The 21,296-nt window shown below is 40.0% G+C and overlaps 1 protein-coding gene across 4 annotated transcripts; it reads right to left on the bottom strand.

Moving 5' to 3' along the window:
• Positions 1-440: 440 nt before the first annotated feature.
• On the bottom strand, positions 441-20,898 carry LOC133606639 (F-box/WD repeat-containing protein 7-like). Of its 4 annotated transcripts, XM_061960781.1 has the most exons (13): positions 20,805-20,898; positions 20,496-20,610; positions 6,287-6,369; positions 6,079-6,214; positions 5,665-5,799; positions 5,457-5,580; positions 5,246-5,370; positions 4,683-4,799; positions 4,268-4,449; positions 1,959-2,251; positions 1,746-1,889; positions 1,519-1,668; positions 441-1,447 (listed from the first exon to the last, which is right to left on the bottom strand). In XM_061960781.1, exons 2-13 carry the CDS (start codon positions 20,505-20,507, stop codon positions 1,266-1,268), a joined length of 1,683 nt encoding a protein of 560 aa, XP_061816765.1. In that variant the 5' UTR covers positions 20,508-20,610; positions 20,805-20,898; the 3' UTR covers positions 441-1,265. The 4 variants fall into 4 exon arrangements, with proteins under 4 accessions (XP_061816765.1, XP_061816766.1, XP_061816763.1 ...); XM_061960782.1 differs by lacking the exons at positions 20,496-20,610; positions 20,805-20,898 and adding an exon at positions 14,549-14,593 and having other exon boundaries at positions 442-1,447; XM_061960779.2 differs by lacking the exons at positions 20,496-20,610; positions 20,805-20,898 and adding an exon at positions 9,136-9,429 and having other exon boundaries at positions 442-1,447.
• Positions 20,899-21,296: the final 398 nt, after the last annotated feature.

Raw genomic sequence — 21,296 nt, 5'->3', positions numbered from 1 at the left:
GTTACACTGACGCAGAAAGTGGCCGTCAGTTGCCATGGTCACAGACTGAGCCTCGGCCAACTACAGTCACTTAGTTAATTTACATTGATCAGTTGTATCTCTCCAAATTACCTTAAGTGCTTTTGAAAAAAGCTTTATCAGGCATTTTAAATCAGACCGAATCAAACTGCCATCTCGATATAGGTTGCAGCATTTTTAACAGGATATCTTTCTGGTTCAAGTGCACATGACAATAGTCGAGCTTGTTTTAGTACCAAAACCATACAATTAATAGTGGGAAAAACCTTACCGGCTGCCTTAACAGGAAGATGTTGGCTCACCTGTCAAGCTATTTTCACAAGTTGCTATGATTTAAACATACATATTGTCAGTCTTGTTAATGGACAGTGCAAGAGAACAAATGCAATGTTAGCCTTCCTTCTAAAGCATCGATGTGAAGAATCTACTGTAAGTGACTCTTCACCACCCTTATCAGTGAGTCAGCATTTTACAAAAGTTCTCTTTATTGACACTTCTCTGCTCCTCATTCCTCCTTTAGTTTTTTTTTCCAAATAGAAAAAACAGAATATGTACACCCTTTTGCTTTGCAATTTACATTATCTTACACGATCACACACAACCCAACATCCAGAGATGAAAACGTGCACAGATAGCACCTGTTGCTAGGGCAAACTTCACCAAACATCCACCAACTGGTTGTAGGTGTTGCTTGGCAACACATCCCATCAGCTTCATACCTGGTAGAGAGGAATTGTTTTTAATTATCGATCCTATTCTCTCCTTAAAACTTCAGTATTGTATTTGTGGATTATTTGGTGTTCATTGTTCAGATAATTAAGCCCCAAATCATAATTTTCAGTGGTCATCTAAAACCAGTCATCAGTAATTATTGGGATAGAAAAGAAATTAGTTAGCACTGGATGAAAAACATATTTTGCTGTTTGGCCATGTATGTGCAAATAGTTGATTGATGACAGACCTAATGAGGGAAATTATCCCCAATGATCTCGTCCACCAACTTGTTTAACTTCCACACACGCCAAAATACACTGAACAACACTGATGCAAAATGAGGTCTGTTGCTATGGCAACACTGATGCGATCAGTGTTAAGCGCCTCATTGGCTAGCAGCAATAAGTACTGCCTCCTCTCGCTACATTCATCCCCTCGACATTCACTTGTTGTCATGGAAATGTTTAGCTTTATCAAACGGCCACCTTCAAGTTCGCTGCCGCCCCAGACTTTGGTTAAAGACTGGTCAGTTCTTAGTAAATAATATCCTCTTTTCCGTCGTCCTTGTCCGACTCGGTCTGTTTGTTTGGGTCTGTCTGTCTGTCATCCAAGTCGAAGTCCAGCACCAGCAGTTTGGTCCCTTCTGTCCCGTTCCTGCTGCCAGCAGCACATACCAATCGAGTGTCCGAGGCTTTGATGCGCCACACCACTCCACCTGTTGGGAAAATTTCCACGTCATAATGGCTTCATTGAAAAAGGACAAAAAGTAGAACAGTGGACACTCACCAGATTGCCGACTCTGCAGTGCCACCACATCCCGCAGCCAGGCACCGGTCCGGAGATCCCACAATTTGACCGTTCCATCATCCGAGCTGGACAGGACCAGATCTCTGCAGAACTGCAAGCACGTCACCGCCGACTGGTGCTTGTTGGGACCTGATGGAAACACCGTCGCACTGGGACCTTAAACTTTTGACAAGACACGTTTTTGTGAGCTTTTCATGACGACTTACCTTGCAGCGTGTGCAGACACTGTCCAGTCCGGATATCCCACACTCGCACAGTGGAGTCAGCATTCCCAGACACCAGGATGTGGTCACGCAGCTCCATCCCACTGGTCAGTGACTGGTGGCCTGTCAGTGTGTGGACACACCCACCTGGAGGAAGACACGCCAACTTCAACAATACTTTCACCGTGCTCTTCTGCACAATGGTAAATGTCCCACCTGTCTCTACATCCCACACTCGGATGGAAGTGTCCAACGAGCCGCTCACCACAAAGGCGCCATCGAACTGCAGTGAATAAACTCTGTTGGTGTGCCCCTGCAGAGTGTGCAGGCATGCCTCCGACTCAGGGTCCCACACTTTCACCATGTAGTCGTATCCTCCCGACACCACGCGGCGACCGTCGTACTGGACGCAGCGAACCGCCGCCACGTGACCAGTCAGCACATGCTCGCAGCGGCCCGTCGTGACATCCCACACGCGCAGTGTTGTGTCCCGGGAGCCTGACACCACCCTGAAAAAGGTCACGGTTGGCACTTTTTAATCCGTTCACCCACTTTGCAGTAAAAAAATTAAACCCAATGATGTAAGTCTTCTATTTCTGAACAGCTGCACACAAAAGGGAAACGCGCACCAGAATGTTTTCTGTGCAGTTACTTTTCTGGTAGCTACACCACAAAGTGGCAATTCTGTGGAGCCTCCATGGTCAATGCGGGCACAGCATGATGACACCAAAACAGACATTCTGTTTCAACACCAATGATGTTGTCATTCTGTTGTCACAATTATTGCTTTATTGATGTGCTTTTGGTGCAGGGCAACATGACAGGGAAACCGCTAAATCCTACCCTGGACCCTAATGGGTTAAACCCCAAAGTGTGATTGACTGGAAATTTCTCACAAAGCTCAATGTGTTTAGATGTGACAATTTCCCACACATTTGGCACACACCTTTAGGGGACTGACGAGCACATGCCTGTAAAATTGTTTTTGGTTTTGGTTTGCGGTCATTGTTTTTATATACTATTTAGGCAACAGGATCACTATCTATTGCATTTTTTATTATATATATAATTTACTTCTATTAACCTATGCTATTTATAACCTACTGTATTTAAATTCTTATGTACATATATGAGGTGTAACAATTTGTTTTAACGATTCAATCTTTTTGTTTGCTGATACGATTCAGGGGCGATCTTTTAAAAAAAAAAAAATTATAACTATAAGATCCAAAACGTGCAGCATGGTGAAACAGAGGTTAGTGCGTGTAACTCACAATATGAAGGTTCTGGGTTTGTGCCCCGCTTGGGGTCTTTCTGTGTGAAGTTTGCATGTTCTCCCTGTGACTGTGTGGGTTCCCTCTGGGTACTCCGGCTTCCTCCCACCTCCAAAGACATACACCTGGGGATAGGTTGATTGGCAACACTAAATTGGCCCTAGTGTGTGAATGTTGTCTGTGTTGGCCCTGCGATGAGATGGCGACTTGTCCAGTGTGTACCCTGCCTTCCGCCCGAATGCAGCTGAGAGGCTCCAGCGACCCCAAGAACGACAAGTGGTAGAAAATGGATGGAAGATCCGAAACGATTCAATGAGGTGAAATCTATTCAGTTACTTTTTAGCAAAAAAAAAATCAAGTGTGAATAGTCAATAGTGGTTACTGGACACTGCAGGTAAGGTTTCCTATATTCCTGTTACACAGGGAATTCTGTATTAATGACTTATGGATACAAACAAGCAAGTAAACAATTAATGGCCAATGCTTTTACATCTTATTTGAATAAAGTGCAAGCAGAAACCTTTTTTGCTCACATTTTCAACATTCAAGCAAGTTTCAATAAAAGTACAGTACACACAGACACAGACACAGACACAGACACACACACACACACACACACACACACTACACTTACTGTTTTGCGCCGTTTGCGTTTATGACTTTACTCGACGACCGTAATTATCCACCATTTTTGTTTTGCGGACGCCACAGACGGGGAAAAAAAAGACTTAACCTTTTAAAATCTTTTACAATCAAATCAGATTACAAATGCTAAACTTTATATGAAGTCTGCCGTTCTTAAATCCACTGTTTCTGTTTTTCTAGTATTTATAAAATCGATCAATTCCCTTTTAAAACCATCTTGGACCGATACCTATCTTTTGGAAGGCAAACTTGCCGAGCACAGATCGATAAACTTAAAATTTAGGAATATAAATCAATCTATTGATATATTGATCAGTCGTTACAACCCTAGTATATATTATTGTTCTTGTGGTACTGATTGGGCTAATTTTGGGACTTGGGGTACTAAATTTTGTGCTGTTGCATGTCTGCTGGTATGACAACGTTCCTTGAAAATCAGAGCAAGGTTGGTTAAAATATGGCTGCTATCATTTCTCTAATAATCATGTAACTTTGATGATGTCAGTATTACATGCTAGCATGTCTTCCAAAGCATTTTGACTACAACCCATTGGGGGGCACCACAAATTCTTGTTGCCATGCAGATGTGCTGGAAAAGTGTCTCACCGGTTGCCGTGCAGATGCATGCAGCGCACGGTGGACGTGTGTCCATAGAGCGTGTGGACGCAGTCCCCGCTCTCAGCGTTCCACACCCGCAGTGTCCGGTCTGTGGAGCCGCTGATCATTGTAGCACCTGCCATCTGACTGCACCACACCCCGCCTGTGTGACCCGTCAAGGTCCGCAAACACTGTGTGTAAATGAAGGAAAAAAGATGAATTTGTGACCTTGAAGTGTTGTCATGGCAGTTGCCGTGGTGACCACAGAAAAACTACATCTTGCCTTCTGATGCAGAGAAAGTGCGTGCTTATGTATTTTAAGTGTGTCTGCCTTGAGGCTACAGGCGTGACCGCTTCCAAGAATTGCCAACCGAAACTCAGTCGCTTGTGTTTTCAGTCAGTTGACAAGACACGCATGTCTTACCTTGCCGGTGACGGCCGACCACACTTTGAGCGTGTTGTCATCAGAGCCGCTGACAATGAGGTCGCCGCTGAACTGCAGACAGGTTATTACGTGGTCGTCGTGACCTTTCAACTCCTGCTGGCAGAAGCGCACACGCTCAGTTTGCATGTCAAATAGAGGCGCAGCCTGTGTGTGTACAGTAGATCCCTGTTTATTCACGGTTTGGTTATTGCGGCCACAAAATTAGCACATTTAATTTCTGTGCTATAAATTATATTTTCTTTTGACAGCGTAAACAAAAAGTGGTTTGAAGACGATATAAATTGCGGCAGCTAATAATCCAACTGAAACGTGGAAGCTTTGACAAGACATGACATGCAACTGCACATTTTGTAAGTACAATATTATACATTACGCCAGTAATTGTTTAATGTGTCAAACTGAATTTAAAATGGGTTTAATAACTGTGAGAGAAATTGTATTTTCAGGACGTTGTATAAATGCGTTTATTATTGGCAGTTTTTTGCCATTCTTGTGGAATGTAACTCCCACGAATAGCGGGGATCTACTTCATACCAAAATACCTTCGCCTTCCGCGTGTCCCCCTTCTTCCAGTTGTTCTCGATGCGGTGTTGTCGGATGTAGGTCGACTTCCAAACGCTAACCACCTCGCACTTTCTGCGTCGAGGGGGCGAGCGCTCTGATATACCTGCATGGGGGAGATATTGTGTTATTGGCGTGATGCGTGAAACAGCGCCTATGCATCAATAGCATAGGCGCTGAGTGCTGGCGTACCTTCTTCATGGCACTTCTCCCTCCACAGCAGGTTGTCCTCAGCCAAGGTCCTCCAGTACCTGCAGGTCTGGGCGGCCTGCAGCAGGTCTCTGGGAGCCAGGAAGGTCAGCACGTACAAGGCCAGCTACAATTGAACACATGCACGCCATCGTGTTTATATACACACCAAACAGACTCGCGGCTGAGCGTTAAAGGCGGGTGTTCGCACCTCTTTGGGCAGCAGCGATATGAAGTCTCTCTGGAACTGAGGCTCAATAACCTGCATCATGTGCTTCACTTGGCCTGTTTCACACCTGTCAATCAACTCATCCAGAGCCAGCAGCCTCTCTGGACCGCTCCAAGCCTGCAAAGGAAACAATGAATTTGTTTTATTTCTATGTACTTGCATCTGTTTTGAGTGCATTTCTGACAATGTTCCCCATCCATTTAGCATTTCCATCCGAGCGACAGATGCTCATTGAACGAATGCTTTACGTAAGAGCAGCTTAGAGGCAGCATTAAGACAGCCGAGACACTTTGCGTGCACTCTGTGTCTTTATGTGGACATTTTAATGCAGCCTGAGCCTCGAACATCAGTGCTAACGCTAAATGCAGGCTAACATGGACAAATCTGCACACTTGCCTGAAACGTGTGAAGCCAGTCCTGTAGACCAGAGGGCGGAGGGCCAGAGGTGACGCGCCGCCGCTGGGCCGAATGTCCATTGGCCAGGCGGAGGTCCCCGAATGTGGTGGGCGTGGCTTGAACCAGACTGGAAGGACTGGAGAGGAGAGAGGGAAAGTGTTAGCGGACAGCTGATTTTTTCCCTGAGTGCTGGAATGTCTGATCATACCTTAAGTGGCCTTTGCCTTTGCAATGTTTCTTCCCAGAGGAGAAGGTTCGGCCGTCGGGGCCGTGATCCAACTTCCTCTTCATCTGAATAAAGACAAGGTGTTCTTTATTTACGCTCTTCAGTAGTGATAACTGTAAACTGTTCTGTTTGCAGGGAAAACATCTTAAGGGAAAACGTTTTGTTAGCTGGGCACACAGTCTTGGTTGCAAACAACACCGACACACGCAGGTGCACAGCGTAACTGACTGTAATGTAACCGCACCACGGCGGTTATATTTGGTATCCACCTACTTTCACCATATTAAACAGTAGAATGACTTCACAAAATAATCCATAAACTCTAAATAAAGATTTGTTATTTAATCAACACAATCAAGACACAGAGGATAAATTGTAAGCACGTGACAAAGGAAGACAATCCTATCTTTTAGGGCCCAACCAGGAATGCAGAACATGACAGGAATGTTGCCAGTGCAGCGCTGCTCCAAAATAGAGCAGCACACCAGGAGATGCAGCAGTGGTCAGCATGTGGGCGTGAACATCGTTCAGATGTGACCCACACTGCAGTGCTATACTTACACCACAATACCCCCCCACGCACACGCACACACGCATCTGGCTCCTCCAAACGCATTCTGGGTCAAAATCTTATTTTTATTTGCTCAAGGTTAACCACTGTAATTAAATACACTAGATGAACGAGCATCACATATCAGAAATAATCTGATCTACTTCAAAGCAGCAAATTACATGGCAGTGTTTTCCACCAGCTTATGGCTATGAGGTGATGGTGTGAGGTTATCATGCATGGCAGACGAACACTGACACATGCACAGAGTGGCCGATTGTATTGCAATTGCTTGTCAGTGGTTACATGGCACATTACAGTAACGTTGAAGTACCTCATAGTAATATTACACCCACTTAGGCAGCTGCACGCTACCAAGCAAGATAAGAACAGAACAAATCAAGATAACGTCTCGCCACCATGCAAAAACTGTAAACTGCATTTATTTTCAGCAGCGCACGGACTGTTTTTTAGACTAATCGCATCAAGGAGGAAAAAAGTGTTTCTGGTCGAAGTTATAAGGAAGAAAAAGAAAGGGAACGCATGTTTAGAGGACATCAGAGAGGCACATTTCAAATAATGTTTTTCAGACTTATGTGATGCTGTTTATCCACGGACAAATAATAAATCATTAAATATACTAACTGAACACTTCATTACACCAATAACAGCAGCATGGTAAAATGTTCTCCCTTCATTTTTTGTAATACGTGTTTGGAACTACCTGTATATTTAAGCCTAGAAAAAAGCAGACAATTGTCTATTTTTAACTGAAAAATGTATCAACCTTCATAATTTTAGGTCCTCTCATATCGAATTAAAAAAAAATCCATAAAGGTTGGGCCCTGGATACCTTTGACAACCACCACCTTTCACAATAGAAAGACGCCACAAAATAATAAAAATAATCAACAAAGTCGAAATAAAAATGTGTCATTAAATGAATTCAACACTAATGCATAGAGCTGAGGATAACTTGAAAAGGCGTGTGGATATAGAAATGTTATCATATACAAGGACTGCGCGCACACACACAAAAAAATTATATCTTGAGTCACACTAATATTCTTGTATAAACAAATGTTACCTTACAAGCTGCATCAAAAACTAACTCTGGTATTTTACTGAAGAATTCACACTGCTCTATCATTTTGTCCCCAGATAGCCAGTTTGCTTCACTCCCCTGGCCAACGAGGCTTGCTGGCTGTCAATAATTAGCCTCCCGGAGAAGCGATTCCATGAATTAACTGGCTTTTCGGTTGACTTTGGTCCTTACAACGAACATTTACACGGTATAGCTCGGTTGGTAGAGTGGCCGTGCCAGCAACTTGAGGGTTGCAGGTTCGATCCCCGCTTCCGCCATCCTAGTCACTGCCGTTGTGTCCTTGGGCAAGGCACTTTACCCACCTGCTCCCAGTGCCACCCACACTGGTTTAAATGTAACTTAGATATTGGGTTTCACAATGTAAAGCGCTTTGAGTCACTAGAGAAAAAGCGCTATATAAATACAGTATAATTCACTTCACTTCACACCAATTTTTTGGACATGATAGATTTTTTTCAGTCTGCCTTAACTGTCCTTCTTCCCATAAAAGGACGGCAGAAAGACGATTAGAAGTTTTTAGCACAAGGGTTAAAGCAGAAGAGATGGACTCTTATCCTAATGAGACTAATCATAAACAATGGTGTTATATCTTTGAATATGAGCACAGAAAATATAAGATAGTGTGTTTGAGTGAAAAGAAACGTCCAAGAGAATAGCAATCTCAGGAGAATCCTACATGACCATAAAATGATCAAAATAAAATACACTTAAATTAACTTTACATTCAGTAGAGGTAAGCAATGCAATGCATCTGGTTTTGCTCTAATAAAAAACAAGCATCCCAAATCGTGCATGTTAGGTTAAGACTCTAAAATTGTCCATAGGTGTGAATGTTTGTTTGTATGTTGTGATTGACAGTCCATCTATGATGGACCCCGCCTCTCATCCCTAAAGTCAGCTGGTATAGACTCCAGATCTCCCTAATGAGCTATAGAATATAAGTGTAGAATATGGATGGACGGGAAAAGAAGCAACGCTACGATGCACCTCACAGCCGCAAAGGTGAGCATTGATCCGAAGATGAAGTGATGCAATCAATCAATACTCAAGCCAACATCCAAGCCGCAGTGAGCCACGCGCACGCGCAGGGAAAAACGCCGTGTCATCCCGTTCCACGCGCGTGACACCCTTCAATACCATTAATAATATTAGTAATCTATCTAAAAGCCTGCTTACCTTGAAGAAGATGAGCTTCAAGGTGCCGTAAAATCCCATGGTCACCCCCCTCTACGGTGGCTGCCACCGCAGTCCTCCAAATACGACGACGCAGCGGAGGCAGAAGAGGGTCTTCTGTGACGTCGACAGACCACCCGCGTGTCCCCCTTGCCGCCACTAAAAGTCGATCAATGTAAACCGCGAAAGCATTCAAAATCCACGCAGGGAAGGACAGCGACGGTATGCGGAGCTTCCGGCGGGGACATGCAGCGACATGCTTTGCTGAGAGCCCGCCGTGGGAGGGAGGGAATGCGGCGAGTGAGAGGAGGCGGGGTCGGCGGACGCGGACTCCACCGGAGTGCGGAAGCCAGTTTGATTGGAACTTTATTGACGTCACAGCAAATAACGTCATATTTGGTATCGATTCAAGACCAAGTAAATTACCAAAATTGCCAACACTGATAGTGATACCGACACGTGTCACTCAAAACATGTTGAAACTATTTAATTTTCCAAATAATGTATGTATGTTATTAGACTTAGACATTAGACCAGGGGTCCCCAAACTTTTTGCCTCGGGGGCCGCATTGGGTTAACACAATTTGGCCAGGAACCGGGCTGTATATACATATATATAAATAAATGTATACATATATATACACATATGTATATATATAAGTATATATGTATACATATATATAAATATATACATACATATGTATAAGTATATATACATATAAATATACATACATATACATGTATATACACACACACACACACACACACATATATATATATATATATATATATACATACACACATATATATACACATACATTATATATATATACAGTATATATATATATATATATATATGTATATATACTGTTCTATATACATATACACATACACACACACACACATATATATATATATATATATATATATATATATATATATATATATATATATATATATATATATACCAATTTTTAGACCATATGATTTGCCTGGGCGGCTAAGAGACACCGAGAGTAACAAACGGTAGAAAATGGATTAGGAAGAACAGATTTAAAAAAATATTAATAAAAAACTTAAAAAAATAAAAAATAAAAATAAAATATTTTTTTTAAACTTTGGACTTCCCGCAGGCTGGATTTTGGGTGCTGGTGGGCCGGATCCGGCCCGCGGGCCGTAGTTTGGGGACGCCTGCATTAGACAGACAAATTTTATTGACCCACAAGGGAAATTATTCCACACAGTAGCTCAGTTTGAAAGGATGGAAAGGATAATGCAGGTATTAAGTAGATTAAAAATGTACCATAGTAGCAATATAAAATATAACATATGTAATTACATGTTATATATACAGTATATAATACATACTGATATATTATATAATATTTGTATATAATATATACAATATATAACAAACCCCAATTACCATGTACAATATTACAGTATATGTAACAGCTGCAGCAAAAAAAAAAAAAGGGCAGCATAAAATAGAGAGTAGATCCAGCAGAAAATATACATTATAAACAAAGACAGGTAGCTAACATAGAAGCGGTTAGGTAATAGACAGATATAATCTACTGCTGTATGGCGAGTGATTATACAGCTGGATGGAGTGCAGAATGAAGGAGTTCTTGAATCACATTATGCATGCGATTTCATCCATCCATCCATTTTCTACCGCTTGTTCCGTTCGAGGTCGCGGGGGGTGTTGGAACCTTGGTGTTGCATTCGGGCGGAAGGTGGTGTACACCCTGGACAAGTCGCCACCTCATCGCAGGGCCAACACAGAGAGACAGACAACATTCATACTCACATTCGCGCACTACATTACAAAAAATATTGCATTAATCATGTAAAAACAGATCAATCACACAATTTATTTTTACTGCACAAACACCTGAAATGCGTTGCGGGTTGTCGGTGTTCTGAGCTACTCAACTACAGAGCACGCGCACACATGCGCATTAACGCTAAAGTTTTCCTTGAACAAATTAAGAATCACGATTAACTACATTGTGTATACTTTGTCACTTGCGCTACAATGAATTATTTTAAATTATATTAATTTTATTGTGTCTTCTGGTGACCAGTAAGCCTTTAGAAACTTACAGCGTGAGTAAGTTCACATTGTATATTACCGGACAGTATGCAAAGTATGTAGCTGAGTGATTCTCAAACTGTGGTATGTGTACCACTAGTCAGAGCTGTGTGTAGAGAGAGTATGGCCAACCCAAATGTAAATTTGGTAGCGAACATGGCACCCTGTATTCACGTGATGGGCTTTTGAGAAATCAGAGAGAGTATGGCCAGAGTATCTCTTAAATGATTGGTCAAAAGCTCCTCACTTGACTATGGGGCGCCATGTTTGCTACAAACTTTTAAACTGATTTGGCCATACTCTCTCTAATCACGTCTCTGACACTATTGTCAGAGTTGCATATGAAGAGAGTATGGACTCTTCAATGATTGGTCAAAAGGCACTCATGTAGCTACAGGGCGCCATGTTATGCACCAGTTTGAAGCCGCAGCTAAGCGACACCACACTTCTTCATTGCACTTTTTTTTTTTTTTTATTAAAAAGAGTGTTTGTCGTGTAAACATGCCCTGTTGTGCGGCATGGGGATGTGCCACTTGCCACAAACGCTGGAAGCAATTGCATATGTTTCTTGTAACCCAAACAAGAGAAAAACACCGGAAGTGAAGGTTTGCCAGGAAGGCTGGAGAGCAAATAAAAACAGTTTCTTGTGTGAGGTAAGCAAGCATACATACATGGGAAACGTGGTATATCGCTATCTCAGTAACAGTGAATTAATAAACTTTGCACGATAGAACTTTGAATTAAAATTGCACCTTTTCTGCGTGTGTCAACAATATTCCAAACTAAACTAATACAGATTGCAGTAAAAAGCAGCATTAGTTCAGTATTCAAGTTAAAATGGTGATAATAAAATCAGGGAGCCATGACTCGCCACAGCAAAACCTTTGAAAAATAACAAAAGTAAAAGCGCAGTGATTACAAACAATACATTGGAGGCAGACACCACAGTTGACATACTTGACACAAAAGTAATAATTTCTCCATAATTGTTGGTCCAAAGGTAATGAGGATTTTGGCAAAATGAGGGTAATACGTTTATTTTTGGTTGTTGTATTTTTTCCGACGGTAGCGTGTTAGAGAGCCGCTGGTCACTAAACACTGCCTGCATGTAGCAGTGGGGTGCATCAAAAACGACGCAAAATTGCTCAAAAATGATTATTATATATACTACTTTGACAAAAGAAAAGCATATATTATTGTACGTTTATGAACTGGAGTATAATTAAAACTATATTTAGACTTATTCTTTACATTAATTTCGTCAGGAAAAGTAACGTCAGAACGACTCTATTGCATGCTTCTGAGGTACCAAACACAGCCCCTCTCGTTTAGTTGTCCATATTCTGCCTATACACCCTCTGCCACTAGAAGTAGGCAGTCTGCATCTAGTGGTACACTAAAGAATGACTCGATTTAAGTACAGGGTTTCCTATATTCCAACACAGTGTTACTATTCAAACTGTGTGTAATGTTACAGAGGCCAAACATATTAAATGTACATGTTAAAATAAAGCCTCTGCCTGTTTTTTAAAGTGGAAATGCACAAGACATTGATACAAGGTAAATTATACATATATGTCCTTTATAACTGACTTTGAAACAACGTTGCAAAATAGTTGTATTAGTAAATTGAGACAACGTTGATGTCTAATGTTGGATCCACGTTGTTGGTTGGGAAATTACATAATTTCAATGGTCAAATCAATGTCACAACCTGACATTGAATAAAAGTCAAAAAGCATGTTGTGTGAATGTTGTATTTGTGCTGTAAAATATTGTTTGGAAAATTACCAAAATTCAATGGTCAAATCAACATCAGAACCCAACATTTATTAAACATTGTCAAAAAGCATGGTGTTTCAACTTAATTAAACAAGTTCTCAATGTTTTTTTAATGTCTTGTGCCTACTGGGATGAGTCCAAATTCACAACTTTTGTTGTAGATGATGCTACATACTGTATGTACAGAATAAACCATATGATGTTAGTACATCAGTTAAGGAAAATTAGTAAATTACATTAATAACATCCTGTAATTTGATATTGATATTATTCATTTTATCTTCTGGTAGATTAACAATTAATACCAATAGGAGCCTTTTAAAACTCTGCCAGACTAAATTCCACATATTTGTTTGATGAACAGCATAACATATTTTATTCAGAAAGTGCAAATATCTAAATTAAATACGTATTCCGACAAGTTGGTACACTTTGACAGCCAATTTAGACCTGTGAATGGCGAGAACGACACGAAAAGATGCTTAGTTCCATCCCCATTTTTTTGCGACGATAAGTAATTATTAATCTAAATGGCAATATAACAAGATTCTATCAGTCTGCATCCTAATGACAACTGACATTGTACAGTAAGTGATGTTTTGTTATGTTTGTTGGCTCTCATAAAGTCTGCTGTGAGCAGTAATCGGTGATGATGTTGAAGAAACAAGCAAATGTGATGCGTTTTTGAAATGAATGTGTTGTGTATGCTTAAAATCCATCCATCCATTTTTTACCGCTTGTCCCTTTCGGGGTCGCAAATATTAAATGTTATTATAAAAGTGCCTGTTACTACATTACATATATACTTAGAGTGTGTTTATAAAACCTCCATGGAGGTGTTTGGATGTTTTTAAAGGGCTTTATAGGCAGAATAGAGCGACTCACAAAGGCTTTATTGTGAGCAAACCTTTGATCAAATTTATTTACAATTTACAATACATAAAAAAAAAAAAAGATGTATGTGTTCTTGTCTTCCATAAGGATTGTGAATGATAGGAAAAATTCCCAAAAAAGTGCAGTTCCCCTTTAATGAATACTTAGTTCTACTATGCAAGGTTGAAAAACCATCTCTGAACAGAGGAGGTGGTCTGCGACACCAACTGTCTCCCACATACAACACTGTACTTTCAACCATTCCTAAAAGACACTGCAATTTAGCCTCCAACAAATAACAGGAGTTAGGAACATTCTGGTCACAGAAGGTGACCAGAATGCCATTTGTTTACAACTGAATGGAATACTAATGTGGGTGTTTCCAACTATTTTGGACTGGTAGTAGTCGATCCACAGCAATCGTTCTGCCACACAATACCTAAATTCTAATGAGGGGAAATTACACTGTTGTTGGCTTTGACAGTTAGAATTGCTAGTTTGCATCAAAACAGTTGTTTTTCTCACTACGATAGGGCAAAACCATCCTTGCCCAGGCACACCCTCCTGGTTTTGGAGTATAAATATTTGGGTTTTTGGCACCAGCAGCTAAACTAGATCTGACCAATCTAAGTCTATGAGGACAAACTGATGAAGCCTACTCACATGAGAGGCGAAACGTCTTCAAAGACAAACCAAACAGTCCGGTTGTGATCGATTGAATGCCTTCAGATTACAATGACCTGGATGAACGAGAACATTCATAGACATGTGATTAGTCTAATTTAGAAAATGAATCGTTTGACAGCCCTAATATAAATACAAAAATATAAACCAATGTATCAATATGAATAAAATGATAGTTATTACTGATATTACATATAATGATTTCACTAAAATAAAGTCAATATTGCAAAATAAGTAAACAAAACCAAAAACTACTATTGGTTCTAATTAAACTCATTATTATGATTCTAATCTAAATTTAACACACTTCCTTTTGGTCTACATAACCTGTAAAAGTGCTGCTTTGGTAAAAAATTTGAATAAACTTTGATTTACAGACTCTTCAAACTCCTTTTTGAATGTCTCCTTAAAACAGGTCATTTAGGCGGCTGTCATTTTAGATGCAAATTATCCCCTCAACGCCTCGCCCCCTCCAGTTGAACGAAACTGCTTCTCCAACCTGTCAGACATGTTTGTACTTTTATAGGTATGCTTCATGTGAGGTACAGAAAAATATCCACCCGTCCATTGTCTACTGCTTTTCCCTCTCGGGGTTGTGGGGGGTGCTGGAGCCTCTCCCAGCTGCACTCGAGCGAAAGGCGGGGTACACCCTCGACAAGTCACCACCTCATTGCACGGCCAACACTGATAGACAGACCACATTCACACTCACATTCAGGTCAAACCCTCAGCAGGGGTTATTGGAGGTCACTGCTTTCTCAAAGCTGATTGACCAAAGGTCGTCACACATGTTATTAGACGGTCTCAGGAGGTCAAAGTTCAACACCTCTGCAGGCATCACCTGCTTTTATGTTGTCCCCTGCAGACTTCTTTTGCAGACAGTCTGGACAAAAACAGTACAGGCTATCCATCCATCCATTTTCTATTGCTTATTCCCTTCGGGGCCCGGGGGGCGCTGGAGCTTATCTCAGCTGCATTCGCAGCAGTACAGGCTAGATAAATAATTTTCCCTTTACCCGTAAAAGCACATTTAAAATACAGACACAAACATAAATATATTTTACTGGGATTTTCAGTGAAAAACCAACACAAAGTGGTAAACAATTGTAAAGAACAAAGAAAATTGTACATGATTTTCCAAATTTTACAATAAAAAGTATGACATGCAAAAGTATTTAGCCCCCAAAAGTCAATCATTTTTGTGGAACCCCCTTTCGCTGCAATTACAGCCACAAGTCATTGTTGAGTATCGATATTCACTTCGACCTGCTTTGCACTTTCTTCTTTGCAAAACAGCTCAAGCTGAGTCATGTTGTCAACAGCTGTTTGCATATATTGCCACAGAGTCTCTATTGGAATCCATTCTGACACATGGATATGTTTTGTTTTAAACTATTCCGTTGTAGCTCCGGCTTTATGTTTAGGGACGATAAACCGCTGCCCCAGTTTCAAGTCTTTTGCAGACTCCAACAAATCAATTTCTTTCATCCATCTTCCTATCAAGTCTGACCATCTTCGTTGTCCCCGCTGAAGAAAAGCACTTTACAGCATGTCGCTGTCACCACCGTGTTTGACAGTGTGAATGGTGTGTGTTTACAGTCATGTTTCCGGCACACATAGCGTTTTGCATTTAGGCCTAAAAGTTTCATTTTGGTCTCGTCGGACAAGAGACAACCTTTGAAGGCAATTGGTTGTACCTCAAAGTAAAAGTTTCTCTGCTTTAAATTGTAAATATATCTAATGGTAACTTAAGTTGAGAGTGGTTTGATGGCGCTATCTGCAGTGGAAAAAGAGTGCTGCACGTATGAATCTACCATATGGGCGCTGCCTCACGAGTTAATTCACTCAAAACTTTCATAAGGGAAGACGCTTTGATGAGAGGTGATGTGATGTGTAACTGCACGTTTTTTTAGGTACATTACTGTATGCTTGTAATTGTTTCTCGTGTGTAAAACTGAATTTATAAAATGTGTTTAATAACCATTACACTAACGGTTAGAGACATATTGTAGGATTTTGTTTTTTTTATGGGTGTGTCCATTATATGCTCTTTTTTGCCACTGTGTCCCTTAAACGGCACCTCTAATGCTGACAACAATGCCCTTTTCCACTAAACGTTTTGGTTCCTGGAACCTCTGATTCCTGGATCTATAGGTTCTTGTACAAGTATGTGGTTTGTGTTTCCACCGCATTTCACAGTTCAGGGTAGTTTATACAAATCCGGCTAATGACGTATGTAGGAGTGGTTTACTATATTTCTATACTGATACCATGTAAATAAACAGAAAATAATAGGTCACAGTTCTTTTACTAAAAAGTAAGTAATTGAAATACAAAGCAATCATATGCAAAACAATGTTGACCACCAGATTTTGGTAAATAAACTGGAAAACTATGGCATAAGGGGAGTGGCAGGGAAATGGCTGAAGAGCTACTTGAATGAGAGACAGCAGATTGTTCAGATCGACCAACATCAATCTACACTCATGAACATAACCTGTGGAGTCCCCCAGGGGTCGATACTGGGACCCACACTATTTATAATGTATATTAACGAAATATGTAAAAGTATCAACACCAGTGTTGGGACTAACGCGTTACAAAGTAACGCGTTACTGTAACGCCGTTAGTTTCGGCGGTAACTAGTAATCTAACGCGTTATTTTTTATTTTCAGTAACTCAGTTACCGTTACTACATGATGCGTTACTGCGTTATTTTACGTTACTTTTTATGTAGTATAAAGTGTGTTTTATCGGAGCGCTGCTCTGTCATCGTTCTGATTCTTCTTGTGTCAAGCTGGAGAAGAGAGAGAGACATGCGCTCTGTGTGGGTGTGTGTGCGTGTGAGTGTGGAGAGTGAGTGTGGAGAGGGGGGGGGGGGGGATCAATCAATGTTCCCTCTAATTGTTCATGTGTGTGAGCAAACGCAAAAAGTCCCTGAGCATTGAGTGGAGCCCATGTGAGCAACTTTAGACGTGCACACTGTGGCTACACCAGCAGCACACCTGTCCCAAACCTGACTAAATAACAAGTTCAATCTCCATCCATCCATCCATTTTCTACCGCTTGTCCCTTTCGGGGTCGCTGGAGCCTATCTCAGCTGCATTCGGGCGGAAGGCAGGGTACACCCTGGACAAAGTCCCCACCTCATCACAGGGCCAACACAGATAGACAGACAACATTCTCTTATTATTATAATCAAATAACAGCAGTCATTTCCATTTCTAATATAAGTGTTTAGGCCCACTTACAATGACAATAACAACAAATATTGTTTTTCATGAACTGTGTACTTGTATTGTTTGTCTGGGTGGAGGTCCTGCTTTGGAAATAATTTGTACCCCTTTCAGACGTTGCATTTAGTTCCCATTAAAACATTCACATGTTGCACAATGAGATGTAAGCAGGGGATCATGTGTACATTCCTGCAACTTCCTGTTTGTAAAAAATATATTTTTATTAGTATTTATTTAATATACTAACAGCATTTAATGATTAATATTTATAAATTAAGACTCCTAATAAATGACACTAGAATAAGCACACATTTAATTGGTAAATCATAGTGTAACGACCTGGAATTACACTTTATGTGTGGTGTTGGAGTTGTCCAACTTTTTGTGTGGCTGTAAACGCATCACTGGCTCAGTGCCATATGTGCAAGTGTTGGCGCACGTGAGAAAGAGCGAGCGGCAGCTGTTGATAAAACAAAGTTACTTTTGGTCTGGTTTGTACTGCAGAAAATGACCACTTTTGCTAGATATCATTTTTTTTACTAATGTTTTGGTGATGTGTTTATGGCCGACAATAAAGAGTTTTGCTCAGTAAAGTGATGGATGGAATTCATGTCCTCAAAGCGTCTCGACAGACGTTACAATATTTGAACAATGATGACGAAAACGGTTTTCTCTGTCGTGTCCGTGTCGTGTCGAAAATTGTTATGCGCTTATTTTTTTATTTGATTTTGTGCGTGGCATTGATTTGCCGTGCGCAGAGGACGCTTGAGCAGTGCACAATTGCACAGGCGCGCTCCTGAGAGGGAACGTTGCTGTCAATTCTCTTATATACTCTTTCATTCTAGACTTCTAGAGTGTTTGATTATCACATCACTCTAAATGTATAGACTATAAAGTTCACAAACATAAAGAGGGATCCTAGTGGGCCAGGCCAATTTTTCCTTATCTCTAAACTAAAACTGGGGAAATGTGGAGAGTCTTCTGGGCTTCAGACATGATTTTGTATCAGAATTACTTGAGGAAGAAAATGCCTGGTTAGGCTTTGTGTATGTAGTGTGTGCCTTTCTTGGTTTACATCTATGCTGTTATTATGCTGTTTGTTACTTATGTACATTATGTTGCAGCTATTTAAAATAGTTTTGTCAATTTGTTCTGGCCAGAAACAAATTGGTCTTTGTAACATATCTTTGTCTTTGTGTGTTGTATGTAGACCACGTTGCTTAGCAGAGTTCAGTGATGCAAATGCATGTCAAGTTGATCAACAGATTGTATTATTCTCCAGTGCAATAACAGTACTGAAATGAAGGCTAAAAGGGCATTAATGGGAGCTTTAAAAAAAAAAAAAAAGACAAAAAGAAGTAACTAAATAGTTACTTTTCATAGTAACGCATTACTTTTTGGTGTAAGTAACTGAGTTAGTAACTGAGTTACTTTTGAAATGAAGTAACTAGTAACTAGTTACTGCTTTTCAGTAACTAACCCAACACTGATCAACACTGCTGAAGTTCATCCTCTTTGCTGACGATACAACCATTACATGTGCAGGTGACGACATGAAGCAACTTCTGGCCTCTGTAACTGAGAAGATGATCAAGTTAAAAACTTGGTTTAATACCAACAAATTGTCTCTGAATTTAAAGAAGACCAAAATCATGCTCTTTAGCAATCGCAAAAGTGAAATACCCATCAGGATTGTTATTGATGATACACCAATAGAATATGTCCAACACAATTCATTTTTAGGAGTGGTAATAGATGAAAATATATCATGGAAGCCTCATATAAGTTACCTGAGGACAAAAGTTGCTGAATGTGTTGGAATGATGAGGAGATCATGTCATTTATTAAACACCAATGCTCTGCTGTTATTGTATAATTCATTTATTATGTCATATTTAAACTATTGTGTTGAAGTCTGGGGAAATTGTTATAAATCCCATCTACAGCCTTTAGTCACTCTGCAGAAAAAGGCCATTAGGATTGTGTCCAATGTTCACTACAGACATCATTCAAATCCACTATTCATGGAGTTAAAGCAACTTAAACTGCACGATGTAATCAATGTTTAGGGCATCCCAAAACTCTCTACCATCCAATATACAGAACCTATTCCAGGATAGAGATGCTCACCATAGTTACAGTCTAAGAGGAAACAACAAATTATATTTGCCTACATTTAGAACAACTTTAAAATCAATGTGCATTTCAGTGCGTGAAGTCACTCTGTGGAACAGCTTAGGGGAAGAGTTAAAAACCTGTTCTAACATGATTCACTTTAAAAGACTGTTTAAAAAAGAAGTACTGAAGAAGTACGAGGAGGAAAGAGAGTGATGCCCTCAGCACAGAGCGATGAGAGAGAGGTGTATGGTCAGAGAGTGTTTGGGCCTGTGTGTGTATGTGTGTGTGTGTGTGTTTTGTCTCGTCTTGTCTTGTCGCATAGTAACAGTGGTACTATTGTATTGTTAGTGTATAGGAGTTTTTCTTGTTTTTGCTTGTATAGTATTGTTCTTGTATTATATTGTTTATGTTAAATATGGAGTGAGTGAGAGGGGTTGGGATATTATAAGCAATTGCTTCATCCAACCCCTTTTCAAGCCTTGCATAAATGTCTCTGCCAAAATGTAAAAAAAAAAGTGTGTTGTTGTATTGTGCAGGTTTGAAATAAATACTTAAAAAAAAATGAAGTATACCGAATTGTTCATAAAACGTCAGGCTTTTGTCCGCAATGTCCAACAGTCAAAAAGTCATCCTTTCGGTAAATACCGACTTCATGAGGGTCAAGCGATTCCTTTTGGTCCATTTCAGCTGTAAATAATAATTAGAATAAATGTCAGGGTTTATCTCAGGCCGACAACACGAAAACAATGGCTTTAGCGTTAGCTTGTTAGCATTAGCATTCTGTTCACTCGAGTCGAGGCAAATAACTACACAAATCGAATGTCACTGACTACTTTTACAACATGTAATAAAGTAAATAGTTAATAATGTATGTTATTTACCTTCGTTCCACTTGTGAGGTGCCTCCTTTTTCCCCCACATTTATCCAATGAAGTCACAGTAGTAAGCACCTGAGGTCGTTACTTCGAGTCCAGTTTCAAGAAAAGTCTCCATTCCAATTCAGAGTACATATTTTGGTGTTTATTTGATATTATTGTTTAGTTGTTTGATTTGTTTCCAGTGTCTTCAACATTGCAAGTTCAAAGAAATGTTAAAAAGCCAGACAGAGGGCATGTTTCTAGTTTGTGTTTATTATAATAGAAAAAAATAACTGAACATTTTTTTCTCCGCCATTGGGTTTTTTGTGAAAAGTTGTACATTAAGTAAAAAAAAAAGTATGCAGGTATATATATATATATATATATATATATATATATATATATATATATATATATATATATATATATATATATATATATATATATATATATATAAGTGTTGAAAAAAAAAGTATGCAGGTATATATATATATATATATATATATATATATATAT

Source organism: Nerophis lumbriciformis, linkage group LG05 (assembly GCF_033978685.3).
Source record: "Nerophis lumbriciformis linkage group LG05, RoL_Nlum_v2.1, whole genome shotgun sequence".
In the NCBI taxonomy this organism is placed as follows: domain Eukaryota; kingdom Metazoa; phylum Chordata; class Actinopteri; order Syngnathiformes; family Syngnathidae; genus Nerophis; species Nerophis lumbriciformis.
Note: the sequence above shows the minus strand (reverse complement) of the source record. Positions and strands in the feature narration are given on the sequence as shown.